The sequence below is a fragment of the Pomacea canaliculata genome, linkage group LG6 (genome assembly GCF_003073045.1).
Source record: "Pomacea canaliculata isolate SZHN2017 linkage group LG6, ASM307304v1, whole genome shotgun sequence".
Taxonomy (NCBI): Eukaryota; Metazoa; Mollusca; class Gastropoda; order Architaenioglossa; family Ampullariidae; genus Pomacea; species Pomacea canaliculata.
In genome coordinates this window covers 30,574,004-30,591,470 of record NC_037595.1, presented here as the reverse complement: position 1 = coordinate 30,591,470, position 17,467 = coordinate 30,574,004, and the positions used below count along the sequence as shown (strand labels likewise).

The 17,467-nt window shown below is 37.5% G+C and overlaps 3 protein-coding genes across 6 annotated transcripts; 2 read left to right on the top strand and 1 right to left on the bottom strand.

The window, feature by feature from the left end:
- Positions 1–127: 127 nt before the first annotated feature.
- Positions 128–6,333, bottom strand: LOC112566083 (low affinity immunoglobulin epsilon Fc receptor-like). 2 transcript variants are annotated; one of them, XM_025242030.1, is made up of 5 exons: positions 6,176–6,333; positions 5,729–5,820; positions 4,183–4,270; positions 3,806–4,028; positions 128–196 (listed from the first exon to the last, which is right to left on the bottom strand). In XM_025242030.1, the coding sequence occupies exons 1-5, from the start codon at positions 6,285–6,287 to the stop codon at positions 175–177; spliced, it is 537 nt and encodes a 178-aa protein (XP_025097815.1). In that variant the 5' UTR covers positions 6,288–6,333; the 3' UTR covers positions 128–174. The 2 variants fall into 2 exon arrangements, with proteins under 2 accessions (XP_025097815.1, XP_025097814.1); XM_025242029.1 differs by lacking the exon at positions 128–196 and adding an exon at positions 3,328–3,422.
- LOC112566084 (perlucin-like protein) lies at positions 1,205–8,480 on the top strand. 3 transcript variants are annotated; one of them, XM_025242033.1, is made up of 5 exons: positions 1,205–1,346; positions 1,582–1,667; positions 1,845–1,935; positions 2,281–2,494; positions 2,734–2,944. In XM_025242033.1, the coding sequence occupies exons 1-5, from the start codon at positions 1,289–1,291 to the stop codon at positions 2,756–2,758; spliced, it is 474 nt and encodes a 157-aa protein (XP_025097818.1). In that variant the 5' UTR covers positions 1,205–1,288; the 3' UTR covers positions 2,759–2,944. The 3 variants fall into 3 exon arrangements, with proteins under 3 accessions (XP_025097818.1, XP_025097817.1, XP_025097816.1); XM_025242032.1 differs by lacking the exons at positions 2,281–2,494; positions 2,734–2,944 and adding exons at positions 7,724–7,937; positions 8,224–8,480 and having other exon boundaries at positions 1,206–1,346; XM_025242031.1 differs by lacking the exons at positions 1,205–1,346; positions 1,582–1,667; positions 1,845–1,935; positions 2,281–2,494; positions 2,734–2,944 and adding exons at positions 6,597–6,752; positions 6,990–7,075; positions 7,276–7,366; positions 7,724–7,937; positions 8,224–8,444.
- A 1,268-nt stretch (positions 8,481–9,748) lies between these two features.
- Positions 9,749–16,268, top strand: LOC112566082 (sodium/potassium-transporting ATPase subunit beta-1-like). Its single transcript, XM_025242028.1, has 5 exons — positions 9,749–10,341; positions 11,192–11,302; positions 11,617–11,789; positions 13,239–13,355; positions 13,624–16,268. Exons 1-5 carry the CDS (start codon positions 9,999–10,001, stop codon positions 13,894–13,896), a joined length of 1,017 nt encoding a protein of 338 aa, XP_025097813.1. The 5' UTR covers positions 9,749–9,998; the 3' UTR covers positions 13,897–16,268.
- Positions 16,269–17,467: the final 1,199 nt, after the last annotated feature.

The window sequence follows — 17,467 nt, the reverse complement described above, 5'->3', positions numbered from 1 at the left end:
ACATTCTGGTGCTTTAGTGTATGTAATACTGTGTACACACGATGTGGAGACAAACAACATGAGGACAATAGTGTTATGTTTATGTTTATGTTTATGTTTATGTTTATGTTTATGTTTATGTTTAATACTGTCACACAGCAAGTTGGGATAAACAATGGTTTCCGTCCTGGTTCTTCAGCCTACGATGGACAGATCGCTGAAAACAAATGCGATGAAGATATACAAGTTAACATTTTTAAGCGCGAGAGTTCAAGTTTATTTTGATCTTGTAAGTAGATGACAGTGATTCACTAAGATAAACTCATTTCCAACAAAGTCCTGATTGTTAATATAAAGTTACATGGAAGTGATTATCTTAATGTCATGCTTTACAAAAGTGTGAAGTTATCCACACGTTTACAATTGAAGCCGATGAAATGGTTTGTTTACAAACAAACATCAAAAGTCAATGATTGAGTGTCAGGCTGTGTTTGATGAATAAATATTTTAGAACTATAGGAACCTGATGCAGTTTTATTTGTAGATGTGGACTTCAGAAACTCTTCTTATCCTGCACTTTTATTTTAATATTTGACGATGTTGGACACATTTTGACACAATTGTTGTACAATCAAGTTGCCAATCAAATTCACATTCTACATGATGTGTCTAGCTAGAAGCAGAAGTCTGCAATGCAGCACAGTCACCATGCTTCTCTTTCTCCCTAAACATCGTCCCTCCCTCTCTCTGTCTGAAATACCATCGTGGTGAGTCTCTCTCACTCTGCCTCTGTGAGTTGTGGAACAGATTGCTGAGTACTTCTTACATGGAACCCATTGAAACCCTGCTGACAACCCTTTTTTAAACTTGTTTTGTTGCTTTGTTCTCAGAGCTTACCTGAGCTGACATTTCTTCTTATCTTCTTACCTCTGGCATGAAGAAGATAAATCCAGACACAAACACGCATATAAAAGTCTAAACTTAGCGAACTACATTCTATTTCGAGTGTTTTAGTTGACTGTCTGGAGGTTATATACAATTGTTCAGGACAGAAGTCTTCTTTGCCTGTAATTTTCATATAAACCTTTGATACTTTTCATGTGTGTGTGTGTGTGTGTGTGTGTGAGGGTGGAGGTTTATTTCTTGAATACTGCAAAATAAATTAAAAAGAGATAAAGGGTATGATTTTTTGTTTTTGACCCAAGACACCAGTCTTATCAGAAGCTGCACACACATACACACCACAAATATAAAGGTAGACCCAAGTTACTATAACCATTGTTCAGTCTATGACACGCTGTTCAGTGAAATGATGTTGACAGCAGTCATTGCCGTGGTCGTCGCTTGGTCTTGTCGCTCATTGGCGGGTAAAGTTGGTGTTGACATACTCAAATAGTCATTTACATTTTACACTAAAAACATTGATAAAATTCGTTGAACTTTTACTTTGGATTTTTGTTTTACCATTTACTTTTTTATTCAGTAACAGTTGACCATCTACTGCTGTTGGTTCCATTTGTTTCACCTGTGTACAGTGCACACATGACAGTACTAAAACTCCCTATACAACCACCCCCTCACACACTGGTGTCTTATTTTCAGCCACCCAATGTCCCCACGGGTGGATTGCTTACCAGTCGTCATGTTACGGTTTTGGCAGTGATAATGTCACGTGGGCAGAGGCTCAGGTAAAATTGCACGTGAACGTTAAGGTTATAAAGTTCAATCTATTGTTTTCTCACTCGAGGCTATCGGTCCACAGTGGAAATATTTTAAGTGCAGAAAAAACATAATATTAATATTTTGGCTATTGTCTTGTACAGTCGCTTATTAATTTACAATCATGATCTTTGTTTCACTGGCAGATGTTTTGTATGCTGTTCGGCAGCAATCTGGCAGAGATCGAGACCCCCGAGGAAAACGAATTTTTGAAGAGTATCGCGAGAAATAGAAACTGTGAGAGGACTACCTTGAACCTTATTATTGAAGTTGCAGTGTGAATGTAACATTAGAAAAATTAGGTGATATTAGGGTGTCATCTAATTTAATATAACTCGGATATTTGATTTCTTTTACAAACTTAACATTCATTTTATGTAGGTGCAAAAACCAGTGTGTGTATACATAATGAGTAAACTTACATATAAATTTGATTTTAAAGATGTTCTGTGCTTCTGGTTGTTTGCACCATACTATATCATAGTACAACAATCATGTGCATGTGTTTTTATTCTTGCGCGGGCGCGGTCGCGCGCGCGCGCGCGCGCGTGTGTGTGTGTGTGTTTGTTTGTTTGTTGTCAGATGCCTCTCTCTGGGTGGGAGGCACTGACGAGTTTTCAGAAGGTTTCTGGACCTGGTCCGGAAGTCAAGAGCCGATTGAGTTTAGGGACTGGCATGTCGGAGAACCAAGCTCGTCACATGGTGGAGAGAACTGTCTGGTGTTATTGAGAATTGAGAACTACCAGTGGAACGACGAGCTGTGTAAAGTTGCAACAAAGTTTGTGTGCGAGTTAAGGTAGGTTCCAAGCCACAACTTTCTGAAAAAAATCCTCTAACTAGAGGAATTCTCTCTACCTTTACTTTCTACCTCCTCCTTCTTTTGCTGCACTTGCTGAATGAATGAAGTTATAGTCTTCTTATAGTCTTCTCATACTCAGGACTCTTTTCTATTTAGCTCACAGTCAGAGGAGATTTGCTTCGATTTTCTCTCTAACGATGTTTTTCTTATATTCAATTTTCTTGTAACTTGTGCAGTGCTGACGAAGAAATTATTGGGTGAAGTAACACAAGAGATGTGAAGAGAAGATGACTTCTTTGAACAGCACGATTCTCGATGGTGCTAGAGATTTGATCATCGAAATTTTCACCAAAAAAGTTCTTTTTTCAATCACTACTATGACAAATAACTGTATGTACTGTATTAAATAATTTCTTGTCAAGAAGGAATAAAGTCAGTAAATTGTTATCAGCTTCACGTTCTTTCTGATTTCTGAGGGATTGTGTTCATGAGTTCATGGGTCATTAATGAATAGTTTCGATTATTATTCGACTTCCAAATTTGCTCTGAGTTATAGGATTTTTTAAAAATTTAAATTGTGATCATGATCTGACAGAAAGTGTGGATGTGAATGGCATTCGAGTAGAGCCAAACACACCATCGCTCATTGCGACATATTATGTGTATTCACATGTACACATGCACATACAGGCACACGCTGGTAAACAAGCAAGTATTCATTCTTACACATCCACATGACGAAAACAACACCATAACAACATTCTGGTGCTTTAGTGTATGTAATACTGTGTACACACGATGTGGAGACAAACAACATGAGGACAATAGTGTTATGTTTATGTTTATGTTTAATACTGTGTCACACAGCAAGTTGGGATAAACAACGGTTTCCGTCCTGTTTCTTCAGCCTACGATGGACAGATCGCTGAAAACAAATCAATGAATGCAAATGCGATGAAGATATACAAGTTAACATCCTTAAGCGAGAGAGTTCAAGTTTATTTTGATCTTGTAAGTAGATGACAGTGATTAACCAACATAAACTCATTTCCAACAAAGTCCTGATTGTTGATATAAAGTTACATGGAACTGATTATCTTGTCCCACCCCTCTCTCTGTCTTAAATGCCATCATGGTGAGTCTCTCTCACTCTGCCTCTGTGAGTCATGGAACAGATTGCTGAGCACTTCTTAAATAGAATCCATTGAAACCCTGCTGACAACCCTTTTTAAAACTTGCTTTGTTTGTTTGTTCTCAAAACTGTACCTGACCTGACATTTCGTGCAGAAGGAAGCACAAGTGTCGTACCTCATTTCGCAGACGAAGTAGGCGGCTGTGGTGCAGGCGATGTCGTTCCAGTGCCAGCTCCTGTTCTCGTCCAGGATGACACAGTCTTCGCTGCCAGTGCCTGTGTTGTGGTTGGGCTCGCCTGGAGCCCAGTTGGTGAAGTTGACAGGTTCACCTTCCGGCATCCACACAAACTTTCCCTCCGAGAAGATGTCCGTGGCACCGATCCATGTCGAGATGGCAGCTGAAGATCAGGGAACAGGTCATGCAAGACAATCACGGGACCATGTCATCAGTGACCTTTTCTTTGCATGTATTTTGTAGTGTAGACTATTTCTCCCAACACACACACACAGTCACAGAATGAAATCATGGATGTCACATTGACTCTGACTTACAGTGGCCGGAAAGGAAGCGACTGATGAAGTCGCTTTCCTCTTTTGAAGTGATTTCCACCAGGTTTGCACTGAGCAGACGACACATCCCCTGTAAGTCAAATATGCGTTACCTGAGTCCGTGCCACAGATTATGCCACTTAGTCAAACACTAGCTCTAGTGTGATATATTGTGCTATTTTGTTCAAATCACATTAGACAAGTGTAACCACTGAGCTCATAGTTGAGTCCAAGCATTCCATTGAATTGCACCTATGAGTTGAGCCTGATTGTATAACTCCTGGCATGAGAACATACATGGGAAATGGGGAAACTTTATGTACTTAATTTAAGTTACAATCTGTGGAAGTGAAAAACCAAATTATCCTACTTGGAAAATAAAAAAAAATGTACAAGAAGCTGCTGCAAGTAAAGAAATCCATTACAAAGAATAGCTGACAACCCTGAAGGAAAGTTCCTCTGACCACAAGATTTTCTGCTATTTAGTAACATCCATGAGTAAAACATACCTATTGAGATTTGTACAGACACTTCAGTGACAGTTTTTGATACATTTTCAAGCATGATGGTAAGCAAAGAAGATTATAATAATAATGTTAAGCATAATAGTGTTGTTGATGATGATGATTGTAATTTACAGGAGTCATTAGTGAGGTAGCAAGTGTTGCCCTTTCATTGAAATACAATAAAGTAACTGGGTCTGATGGGTTAATGTTTGAATTTTAAACATTCTTTAAAAACCATTAATCCTTTTCTGTTGTTGTATTTTAACTAACTTTTAGAAAAGGGTGTGTTTCTTGGGACCTGGCTGAGTGTTTTAACTTCCCACAATGGCTTTAACAAGGTGAATTTGCTATTAGCAGGACATGTCAGCAATGTGTTTTTACACACAAGAGCAAATGCATGTTTTCTTAACGATTTTAGTTTGTTAGTTTGTAAACCTTGGTCTTTGCTGTTTGTATTCAGTCAAGATATACTTTGGTTGGTCTTTGTTACAGTGTTACAGTCAGCTGTTTGCTCATACTGTAACCAGCGCTGTTTTCCACACATAAAAGCAATAAACCATTGATTTTACCTGTTGCTTCCATTATGTCTACTGTTTGTATACCTTCAGTCATGTACAAACTTTATGTCTACAGTTTGTCTGCCTCCAGTCATGTTTAAACTAGGTTATTTCTGTTATTGGGCTGCAAACTGTAGCTGTTTATGTACATTTGCCAGCAATGGTAGCTAGCATTAATTACTCAAGAGATCGCTCTTTGTTTGGCAGAAACATATCTGACCTTCACATGCTGCTCACATCGTTTATCTCCTTTCACTAAACTATAAACTTCAGTCACTTCATTTTGTGAGAACAAAATGTAGATGTTGCACTGTACCTCCCTCTAGTGGTGGGCGCGAGCCACTGAATAAGAAAGTCTGATCTCTTGCTCTCTCTTTCTTACACACAGGTGCACACATTCTCAGAAAAAAGTAACGAATGTCAAAGTCACGAGAAGATAAAAGCAGAAAGTAACAGCAAACGATCTCACGAAAGTCACGTGGTCACCTCAGCGTCCGTCCACGTGACGGCATCAGTTCCCAGCAAATAGCAAGAACCAGCGAAGGATGTCCACTCGTTGCTGCATGCTTGACCACCACCTGCACACAGAGAGACTTGACTACTAACTGCACCCAGAGTTCACCATCATTTGCTCACAGATAAACTGTCAGAAGGAGCCATGGGTGGGTCAAAAAACATTTTCTTGTGTCAAAGCTGGAGACACTATTTATTAAAGACCTTTGAGAGGATGGAGGCTGAAGCGTCTCAGTTCTAACTGAAAATCTGGACAACAGCAATACTCTCTACAAGAATGTCATGTCCCCTAGCATTAGATGATCTTGTCAAATAAATGAAGGTGGTGGGCGACGATAGAATCGTTGACTGTGGTGGATGTACATACTTTCAACTATGATACTGATGGTGAGAGTGATTCGTGTGGAATGTTTGCCTCACCTGTGACGGAAGCCAGCAAAAGGACGGCGGCAATGTGGATACGTGTTGTTGTTAGCATGGCTGTAGCTTGTGACCAGTCTGTCAACATGCTCCTAGATACTGTGTGTAACATCTTTGCCACACACTACATTTTGACACTGCTTATCTTCTTACCTCTGGCATGAAGAAGATAAATCCAGACAGAAACACGCAGATAAAAATCTAAACTTAGCGAACTACATTCTATTTCGAGTGTTTTAGTTGACTGTCTGGAGGTTATATACAATTGTTCAGGACAGAAGTCTTCTTTGCCTGTAATTTTTATATAACCCTTTGATACTTTTTGTGTGTGTGTGAGCGTGGAGGTTTATTTCTTGAATACTGCAAAATAAAATAAAAAGAGATAACCGGTATGATTTTTTGTTTTTGACCCAAGACATCAGTCTTATCAGAAGCTGCACACACATACACACCACAAATATAAAGGTAGACCCAAGTTACTATAACCATTGTTCAGTCTATGACACGCTGTTCAGTGAAATGATGTTGACAGCAGTCATTGCCGTGGTCGTCGCTTGGTCTTGTCGCTCATTGGCGGGTAAAGTTGGTGTTGACATACTCAAATAGTCATTTACATTTTAAGTTAAATCCAATGATTAAAGTCGTTAAACTCTTATTTAGGAGTTTTTGTTATCATTTACTTTTTTATTCAGTAACAGTTGTGGACCATCTACTGCTGTTGGTTCCATTTGTTTCACCTGTGTACAGTGCACACATGACAGTACTAACACTCCCTATACAGCCACCCCCTCACAAACTGATGTCTTACTTTCAGCCCCCCAATGTACCCACGGGTGGATTCTCTACCAGTCGTCATGTTACGGTTTTGGCGATGAAGACGTCACGTGGGAGGGCGCTCAGGTGAGGTGCACGGTGCAGGGCATCCGAGGGTCACGGTCTCCATGGTCAATCTCTTGTTTTCTGACTGGTCTCTGTCTCTAGAAATATAAAGTCCGCAGTGAAAAGATTTTAAGTACAGAAAAATCTTATATATTAATATTTGACAGAAAGTATTATTTTACAATCTTAGTACAAATGTGTTCTTTCTGTTTCACTGGCAGGAATTTTGTCAGCTGTTCGACAGCAGTCTGGCAGAGGTTGAGACCTCCGAGGAAAACGAATTTTTGAAGGGTATCGCGAGAAATAGAAACTGTGAGTAGAATTTCTTGAATCTTGCATCTTATTATTGAAGCTGCAGTGTGAGTGCAACATTAGACAACTTATGTGATATTAGAGCCCTCTATAATTTATATTTTCTGCCTATTTGGTTTCTTTTACTATTTTAACATGCGTTTCCCTTTAGTGTTGTTTGTAAACTATACATAAATTTGATTTAAAAGACCATTTTTGTGATTTTGTTTCGCAGCATCATACTGCACTATGGTTCATCAATCATTTTCTTTTGTGTTTGCATGTGTGCGAGTTTTTCTGTGTGTTTTTTTTGTTTTGTTTTAGTTTTGCTTTTTCGGAAGGGGGAGCATGATGAAAGTTCTTGCAATCTGTTCTCAGACGCCTCTATGTGGCTGGGAGGCACTGACGTGTTCTCAGAAGGCTTCTGGATCTGGGCCGGAAGTAAGCAGCCTCTCGGGTTTGTGGACTGGCACACTGGAGAACCCAGCAACAGCAGGCCCGGGGAGGACTGCCTGATGCTGTACAAGTCTGTCAACTACCAGTGGAATGACGGACCTTGCAACACCGCCACAAAATTTGTCTGTGAAACCAGGTATGTCATGGGGCAATGACATTTCAATAAATCTGATGTCTGTCATCTCACTTTCACTGTCATCTGCACTATAACTGTCAAGCCAAGCATGCTTTCTCAAAGCCGTACTCTGGGCTCCATTCGTGCGATGTATGTCGGGTAAATGGCAAATGCCTTAGGGACTGAATTATGAAGACAGACGTGTCTGATTTTCACTCCTCTTAGCAATAATCGACTTGTTTTAATTCCATTTTGAACGAAGTTTCTGTGGAGTTTTGACTGTCTTTTCTCCTTCTGATTTGCACAGTGTCGAGGAAGAAATCGTTGGATAAAGCATCACACCAGCAGCTGATGAGTATTTGTCGGTACATTACTCTAAGCTTTTATCTTCGAAATTTTAATCCAACAGTTCTGTACCCAAACGTATGACAGCTTACAAAGTAGGTAAATACACTGCAAGTAATGTCTTTGTAATTAATTTTCAAGTAATGAGTCAGCGAGTGAATAAATGAGGAGTTTACTGTGAATCATAGGTTTCCGAGTGAGCTCCTAAGATAAGGAATAGTTTATGACTGAGCATAAGGGAGTTGGTGAGTTAGTGAGTGAATTAACAAGTTGATAAATGAGTAAAATCACGAGTGAAAGAGTTGATGAGAAGAGCGTTCATGAGTGAGTGAACAATGTCAGGAACGACGAAACTGGAGTCTTTTCTAAGCTTAATCACACCATGGCGCCTTCTAATAACTTAAATTTAAAAAAAAAACAAAAAACAAACAAACAAAAACACTGTATCACTATAAATGATCATCTTTTTACCATGTTTGAAACCACGCACGCACATATATAAATAAAAGTGAATATCCTCAGGATTAAAGAGTGTCCAGATTAAGAGAACATGCAAACTGGCGGAGAATAGCAAAATGAGAGACATTAAGAGGGTCCTGATCGTGGTGACCACCTCTACAGAGACCCTGTCAGTGGCCAGCAATTGAAGAACATCCACATGTCGTGATTGCCACAATTAATTAACTTTAATTGCACACAAAAGATATTATCTAAGGACCATATCCGAGCCTATATATATCATTGTTACCTGCCTGTTCGGTTTCTTCTTTAAAATAAATTACGACTGGTACGTGTCTTAGTGGATACATGCGTGTGCATCTGTATGTGTGCACCTAGATATGAATGTGTAATGTTTAAAAAAAATTTGTGGTTGTTTTTGTTTGTATATCTTTGAGTGTCTATATTGTCTCTCTAAGCGCGTGTGTGTAAGAGAAAGAGAGAGATTCTTTATTTTCCAGTGCCAAGAACTCTGTACATAAATATACATACACTTTAAACCCACAAACCCACAACTCCGACACCATGACCCTAAACCTTAACAGCAGATATGAACAATCATTACATTTACATATTAAAAGAGAATTCGTGCTGACGGCCATGGACTAATCAGAACGCAACTGACAATACCCCTTCCCCCAGCCACACATCTTCACCACAGAACCCCACTCTGACACCATCCCGATCACCACCTACCAAACAAACTGAAGAGAGAGAGCGTGGAGGGCAGACGTGACCTTTGCGTACCTCACCTGGCCTGAACACGTGACTCAGGAGGCAAGTCCTGTGACGCAATCTGTCCGTTATGACTGTTTTGATGAGAAAACCCAACCATCCCTAATAAACATTATTACAGTTTATTTTTTCTTATTATTCCATGGGACTAAATGGAAAAGAAGTAATGAGTTTATTTTCGGAAATGAGTCATCAAGCTGTCCTAGCACACCTGTGCGTCCGCTGAATGAGACACGGCAGGTGGCGCTGTCACACCGGAACAACACACCTGAGCTTTGCCGATACAGGAAATGCCTTGTGCCAACTGAAGTCATCGGATTGAGTTGTTGTACCTAAACTGTGGTCATTTCGTCCTTTTTGTGAAAGCTGGACACAACTTTGTACACAATCGTCGGTCAGTGACACGGTGTACACTATCAATGATCTAAGGTGCGCCACGACGAGGTGTGTTGTTTCTCCAATCAGACATCAGAATCTACGTTTTGATCACAGCAATCAGTCGCAATGGCTTGGAAAACATCAGGAATAAGCCACAACGGAGTGTACGACCCTGTCACCACAACGTCTGACCGGGTGTTCATCAGGGACCCTGAAGATGATGGCAGCCACTGGACGGGACGCACTTACGTCACTCTGAGAACGTACCACACACCTGCACTCAAAAACTTTTACAGCAAAATAAAGAGTCGAACCAGTCCCAGGTGTTTGCTGATAGGTCTCATCGTTACTCTTCTGCTTCTGCTTCTCGTCATGGTCATTGCCCTTTCGTCACAGGAAAAAGCCCACGCCGACGGTGGACATGCAACTAAACCCTTCATGTATGAGCAATGGGTGAAGAAAGAGACAGGTATGCCCTACCAGTGGTGTTCTTTGTGTGCCATGATGTTTGTCATATATGTATATACTTATAGTGGGCAGGACTGTTTACTGAAATGGAAGGAGAGAAGGTCATGTAAGGGGTTATATAACCCAGCAGTACAACTGCAGCTGCTTCTCCTCTTACCCTTAAACATCCTCCACCAAACGATTTAACTGAAATGCAAAGAAAAAGGTCGAATTCTGTCAATCCCCCTTTTAGTCTTTTATACAAAGAAAATTTAAAGAACATCCTAGAAGTTTCACTAGGGATTAATGATTTTTAATGTCATACCTTATTGACGTTTTACCGTATGTATCATTCTGCATTTTTCTGCCAAGTGTTTTGTGTTATTTTTATTGACTTTGGGTTGTATCCAGACCTGTTGCAAATGTTGAAGGGGAGAGAGGTTACAAATTTTGCCAGTGTAACACTGTAAATTACATGGGGTTCCTGTATATTTATGATAATTAGAAGTGAGGGATTCAATACATTTATATATCTGAACATATCTATATATGTATGCATCATAAGATGTTTTATGCATTTGTCTATGTGATTTACCTTTTTGGATAATTTTTAAGCTGTATTTGTATGTCTTTTATCTACTAGTGTTTGTTTCTTGTAGATTGTAAGCATTGTCCAACTTGTAGACTTTCCTTAGCAGATTACATAATAGGAAAGGGATACTGTACTTGTGGCAACAAACTTGCCTGTCAGTGATCACACTGACACTGATGAGCTAATCCTTGAATTTCTTTGGACATTCACCATTTGATCTTGTAAGAAGGTGATGCTTTAGAAGGTTGTTCTCAGGGTGTACTTTTATTTTATGTTTCAGGGTTAAACTTCTATCCTGTTGGAGAGGGCAATAGTACCTACATTCGTTACAGTTTGCACAGACCAGAAGAGATTGATGATTACACTGCCAAACTGGACATGGCCACAAAACGTAAAGCAGGGGAAGTGGGGGAGGGCATAACATTGTAATTTATTATATTATAATTATATAAATATTCTTTTTCATTGGGTATTGTCAATATATGCTTAAGGTGTCTAGATCTTGAATTTCATGTGAAAATATACCTAACAGTCTTAAGGAAAAATACTTGAAATACATAAGTACAGATTTTTACCATTGGTAAGTGTATTTCATATTTGAAATGTGAGGGCATTTGTTTAATGTGGTGTTATTTATAAAAATTACTTTCATTGCAGTATTCATGGATAGTTTGTTTTATTCTGTTGTCATTATTATTTTTGCAGGCTATGAGTCTCTTCAACAGATTGGTGATGATTTTGTTGACTGTAATACAACTTATGCACCATCTGACAAAATATGCCGAGAGACGCTGCAGGACTTTGGTGGAATCTGCAATAGTTATAATAAATATGGTTTTAGAAGGGCCACACCTTGTATCCTGCTTACGTTAAATTTGGTAAGATTTACTTTTACTTTACATTGTGAAATTTAATAAGTTTTCTGCAGTTATTAAAAATAAATCTGATTGTATTTTGTCTGCTTCTATACAGCGTTGTCCAGATTTAAGCCTTCAAGCTCAAGGTTTTATTTGTTTTGAGGTTGTTATTCTAGTTTTTTTTTTGTTTGTTTGTTTGTTTTGTAATTGATGACATGCATGTTTTTTTATATAGCACTTTCATGCTTTTCAGTTGACTCTCCCTATAGACATGCCTGAGTGCACATGCACACACAGATATTCATCAAGTTTTAGTTCTGCTGTCACAGGCTGTTTGATAGACAGAGCAGCAACTCAGATGCTACAGTCTATAGTCTATTTTTTTCCAGATCTCCTGAGCAAGTGATACCCCAACAGTGTATTGTTTTTAATGTTTCGTTGTTAAAGTAGCTGTCTAGAAAATATTAAAATGGGTTTGTAAAGAAGTTCCTATCTGTATGAACCCTGCAATTAAAGTAAACAATACAGGGGAAAATTTATAAAAATAAGAACTATATCTTTGTGGCTGCTGCTATAGTTATTTTAAGATATTCTTAATTAAAGTTTACCCACCAATAATGACCAGATTTCTAAGATCTATAGGACAACTTTAATTACAGGGTTCAATCTTAGTGACTATTGCTTTTTATGCTTACATATGACAATCTAAGCTGATGAGCTGTAAATAATGCTATATTAAATTGGCATTGATTATTAATGTTTGTTAAAAGTAGCAGAACAAGAACACACACAGAGATATGGAATTCAACCTACACCAGAAATTTAGTTCATCTGATATTTAAAATCTAGTCTATATTATAAATATGATGTCAGTCGCTACATTACTCATAACAAGATGAATAATATATATATATATCAATAAAAAATATAATTCAAAAATATGTATCAACTGTATATGTCACAGAATTAAAATAATATAAATATAAGCTTAATGAGGACCAATTGTGCAAAGGCCTGTTAATGAACTGACCAAGGAACTTAAGGCAGCTCATTCATCACCATTTGCGAAGATAACTGATATAGCTCTAAATTTCATCAACTAACATGGCGCGATAAAGAGACCTTGATAATGTATTATTTTATTTCCATATTTAAAATAGGACTCATTCAGAGTTTTGAAAACTAGCTCAAAAACATGATCTTTCCATTCTCTCGAAAAAAGGCGACTTTGTTTACCCCAGTTAAGGGAAGTCACAGTTAACCACGTCAACCTTTTAAGCTTCATAGCTTATGCACTGCCAAAGAAAACAACATATACAAGCAGTTTTAAGTATGCTTTGTTCATTTGTTAGCTTCAAAATACTCAAAATGCACGAAGCCATGATTAGATAAAGAGTGGCTAATTTACAAACTGCAGTGGTTCCTACAAGAAGTTTCCTTGATAAAATTTTCATGATGAATGATTTTCAGCCCCTAAACACCAAGGTCCGTGCTATTCTGCCAAAGGACCATTTATATGTGGAAGCAGAGAATGCTCTTGGGGATGACTACAGTCCAGACTATGTTGGCGTCACTTGTCAAGCAGCTGTAAGTTTTCTGACCTTAGGGGATAAATCCTCTTTCATTGATTTGTTAACCTGTATGCATTCTAATGTAAAGTCTTATGCTCAGATGAGAGCTCATCTGAGACCTGATATCCTTTTCCATGATGAAGCCAAGATTTTTTTCAAATTCATTTCATTTTAATATTTTGCTGCATATAAAAACTTGTATTTAAGCATAAAGATGTCACCAGACTTTTGATGCTGTTCTTTGTTTTTATGGCATTGACAGTAATTTTTAATCTTATCTCCAGACTTCAGAGGATGCTAAAAATGTTGGAAATTCAACTTTACTGGATCACAATAAGACCATTGTGTACAGTCCTGCACATGGTTTCCTGGCAAAAGCATATGACACCACCAGTGACAAATTTCTGCCACAGGCTGTAATGGTCCATTTCAATTCCATTCTCAACTTCCATGATGTTCACATCACCTGCAAGGCTTGGGGAATAGCATATACCAGCCAGAACGAAAACATTAATCAGGAACCATTTTCTGCTTCTTTTGTTCTCCGCATTGAGTGAGTGTAAAACTTTGGCTGACAAGAGCCATGTAAGGGAGATTATCAAACTGTGCAAAGGTCAAGTGGATTCTACAGACTAATGGTATGGAACTTGCAACCAACGTACTCATCTTTCTTCTAAATATCATTTAGTTTTCAAATCTTTGTAAATAGGATTTTAACTGTTCATTTCTTCCAATTTACCTCTGATTAGTTGAATACAATTAGGAACATGTTTTTGTCTGGAGGTTTGCGGCATAGAGCAAGGCATCTAAATGTCTGAATGAAGCACACATAGAATAGCCTGCAAAACTAATTTTTTTTTTTAAATGCTAAGATGCAGAAGACTTGCACAAGGCTTCAGTTGCCAGCCACACAAGAAGTTTCTGGCTAATTTTATGAGTCGGTTGTGTGTGGTTATTTAAGATGCCTTTGGCATTTTAGTTCCTGTTCTGTCAAGAGTCTTTGTAACATTCTTATATATACTATAACATACTATTTTTTTCTGTCTAAATAAAGAAAAGACTTTAATTGCTTGAACTATGCAATGTAGCATGAGTTTATTTTACCATACTGTGCATTACAGTTATGTGCATGTTCTCTGGTAACTGTACAACTAGAGAATGTTTGAAAGTGTCCAAGCCACTCAGCCGAGATAGGTGGGTGTGATGAGATTGTATCACACACAGCTTCAAGTGAGTCTTTATAAGCAGCATATGCAATATCTCTGTAAAACCTATGCCTATGTTTTAAAGATTCCCTTCGAAATTTTAGACATTCCTTATTTTTTAAAATTGCATTTTAAAAATTATATATCATGTAATATTCAGACAAGGTTTTTCATTACATATCAAGTGTAACAGAATAAAAGTTTTTGTTTTATTTAAGTTTCTTTGTTAGAGTATTATATTTAACCCATTTGGTTATTTATGAATAGTCAGTTCCAGAAGAAATGCAATTGATGTAATTTGATTACGACTTAACAACTGTATTTTTTTCACTGTTATTTGTTGAAGAAATCTCATATGCTGCCTCTATGTAAATGTGTCTTAATAATTTCTCTTGTGAATAAAAAAAACTTGAATTGCATATGGTGAATAATAACCTATTCCTTATGTGCATACCAGCCCTGGATATTGCACCCTATGTATTTCTCATATTAACTATTGAGAATTCCAGATTGTGCATTTTGTACATTATCCATATGTTTTTACATGTGTAATTATGTGTTTGTGTGAGCTTTAGTTCAATCTTTGTAGACCACTAAGAAACTCTTTATTCAGATTGAGAATCTGATATGTTGCTGAACTATGCACTCAGCAGTGACTTTTATGCTAGAGAGGTGTATGTGGTAGTCAGTGTCATACCAGTGATCTTTTCCTGGAGGTAGGGTAAGGGTGAAGAGTACACTGGACAAATTGCTTTGTCGATATTTTTCTTATGGTTGAGAAGACTAAAAGGTACTAGTGAAAGAATATTGCAGAATGAGTTATATGTTATTGTAATTCAAATGACTAAGATGCTTGAAACAGAACTGCATAAATCTGCTTTTATATTTTATAGTCATTCCTCACACATTTTTTTTAGCTTCTGTGTAATTATAAATAATTCATGTTGTTGTAAGTAGTACCAAGCATATCTGTATGTGGTGTGTAAATGAATGAGGTGGTGAATCAAATCCTAGTTGCAAGCACATAATTATCTTTTTAATAATTTTTTTATTTAAAAAAATCAATGCTTACTACAAAAAACCCACTGAAGTTTTCTTCAGTCACTGTTGTGAATGTGCTCAAACAAAAACAGAAATATGTTACCTCTCACCTCTTAATTTATTGGATCACCTGGTTAAGAAACTGTCATATATTTCAAAATAACTATTTCACTGTACTTTATTTAAACTGCCAGTAATTGAGTTTTCCTAGTGTTAATTTACTCTATTTAATAACAGGTAGATTTGAGACTGTCAGATGTCTCTATGTCGTCCTTTCTTTCCTTGTGTTGCTATTATTGTGGTTGTTTGATTCTGAATTAAGTCAGTGATATATTTTCCCTGTCCAAAATTAATCAGTTCATAAACAAACACATTTCATCAGATGTAGGTTGCAGTGAAAAACATTGTAATTTTAAAAAATATAGTATGTATTCATCCCAGACCGAATGCAAAAGTGATGAAAGTAACGAAATGCTTTCATTATATAAAATGTTAAGGATGTAACCAGAAAAATAACAAAAGAAAGTTTTCTATATGTCTGAGATAAAAGAAAAAAACATGTGGGTCATGTCTTGTCAACATCCACATAAGAATCACACCACTTTCTTCCTCAACAACCTGTGCCTTGTAAATATATGCCTTTTCTTATACCTTTTTTAAAAAAAAAACTTTTTCAACTGAAAGAGCTTTGTTGAAGTATGCATGTGTGGTTGTTAGAGCATTGCACTTCTTTCATTAAGACCTTGGTTTTCACTTTGTTGCCTCATGAACCATTTTCACAGTCAGAAAGATCTGAAAGAAAAGAGGGAGAATAGTTGTATTTAAAGGACACAAATGTTGCTTCCCATTTTTCCCCTCCCTTTTTTAAAAAAAAAAGTATAGAATATGAAAATGGCATGGGCTAGTGAATCTCATCTGTAATAAAGGTAACATCTTTTCTTCAGCATATTTTTCTCATATCTGCAGAAATGCTTACCTTGAACTTTGCAGGATCAGTACTATTAATCATTATCTCACCACCGATGCAAATGAAACTCTTATCTGTGCCTTTGTGCTATCAAGGATGGACTACTGTAATTCTCTTTTAGCTGGAACAAGTATCTTCTTGAGAGACTTCAAAGGATCAAGAATAATGCTGTCTCATCTGCAGACCGTCTATATATGAACACATCACCTATCATACGCTCTCTTCACTGGCTGCCAGTTGTGATCATATAGCCTACAAACTTTCAGTTTGACTTACTCTGCTCTTTCTGGAACTGGTCCTCGGTACCTCTCTGAACTCACTCCCATCTGTACGCCAGCACAACCTCTTTGCTCATCTTCTGGCACCAAGCTTCTGCGAGTCTCATTAACTAAGACAAAGATGTATGTACAGAGGTCTTTCTCCTACCCAGCCCCATCAACTTGGAATGGATTACCCATCAGCCTTAGTCACTCTGATTCTCTTATTACTTTTAAGTCTAAACTTACAAAGCATTTTTTTTTTAGAATGAGGACTTCACTGTGACCCTGATCATGCATAACATGTGTCTGTAATTTACTTTATGAGTAGTGTCTGTTGTAGAAGTGAGCATGTCTGTTATATGTGAATATATGTGTATGGTTGTTTACGATTTAGTCTATGATTTATGTAAAGCGCTCTGAGCAAAGTGTTTTAGAAAGGCGCAATATAAATCCTCATTATTATTATTATTAACATTTAATGTGCTTTTCAGCACTTATTATTTTGTACGTGCATATATTTTAAGTAGTGAGTGTTATTAAAGTATGCAGTCCTATGCACATTTTTAGTGATATTACTAACATGCCTACACTGTGGTTCAGTCAGCAATGATGAGTGTTCTGAGTTTACTTTATTAATTGAATAATGAAATTGTAA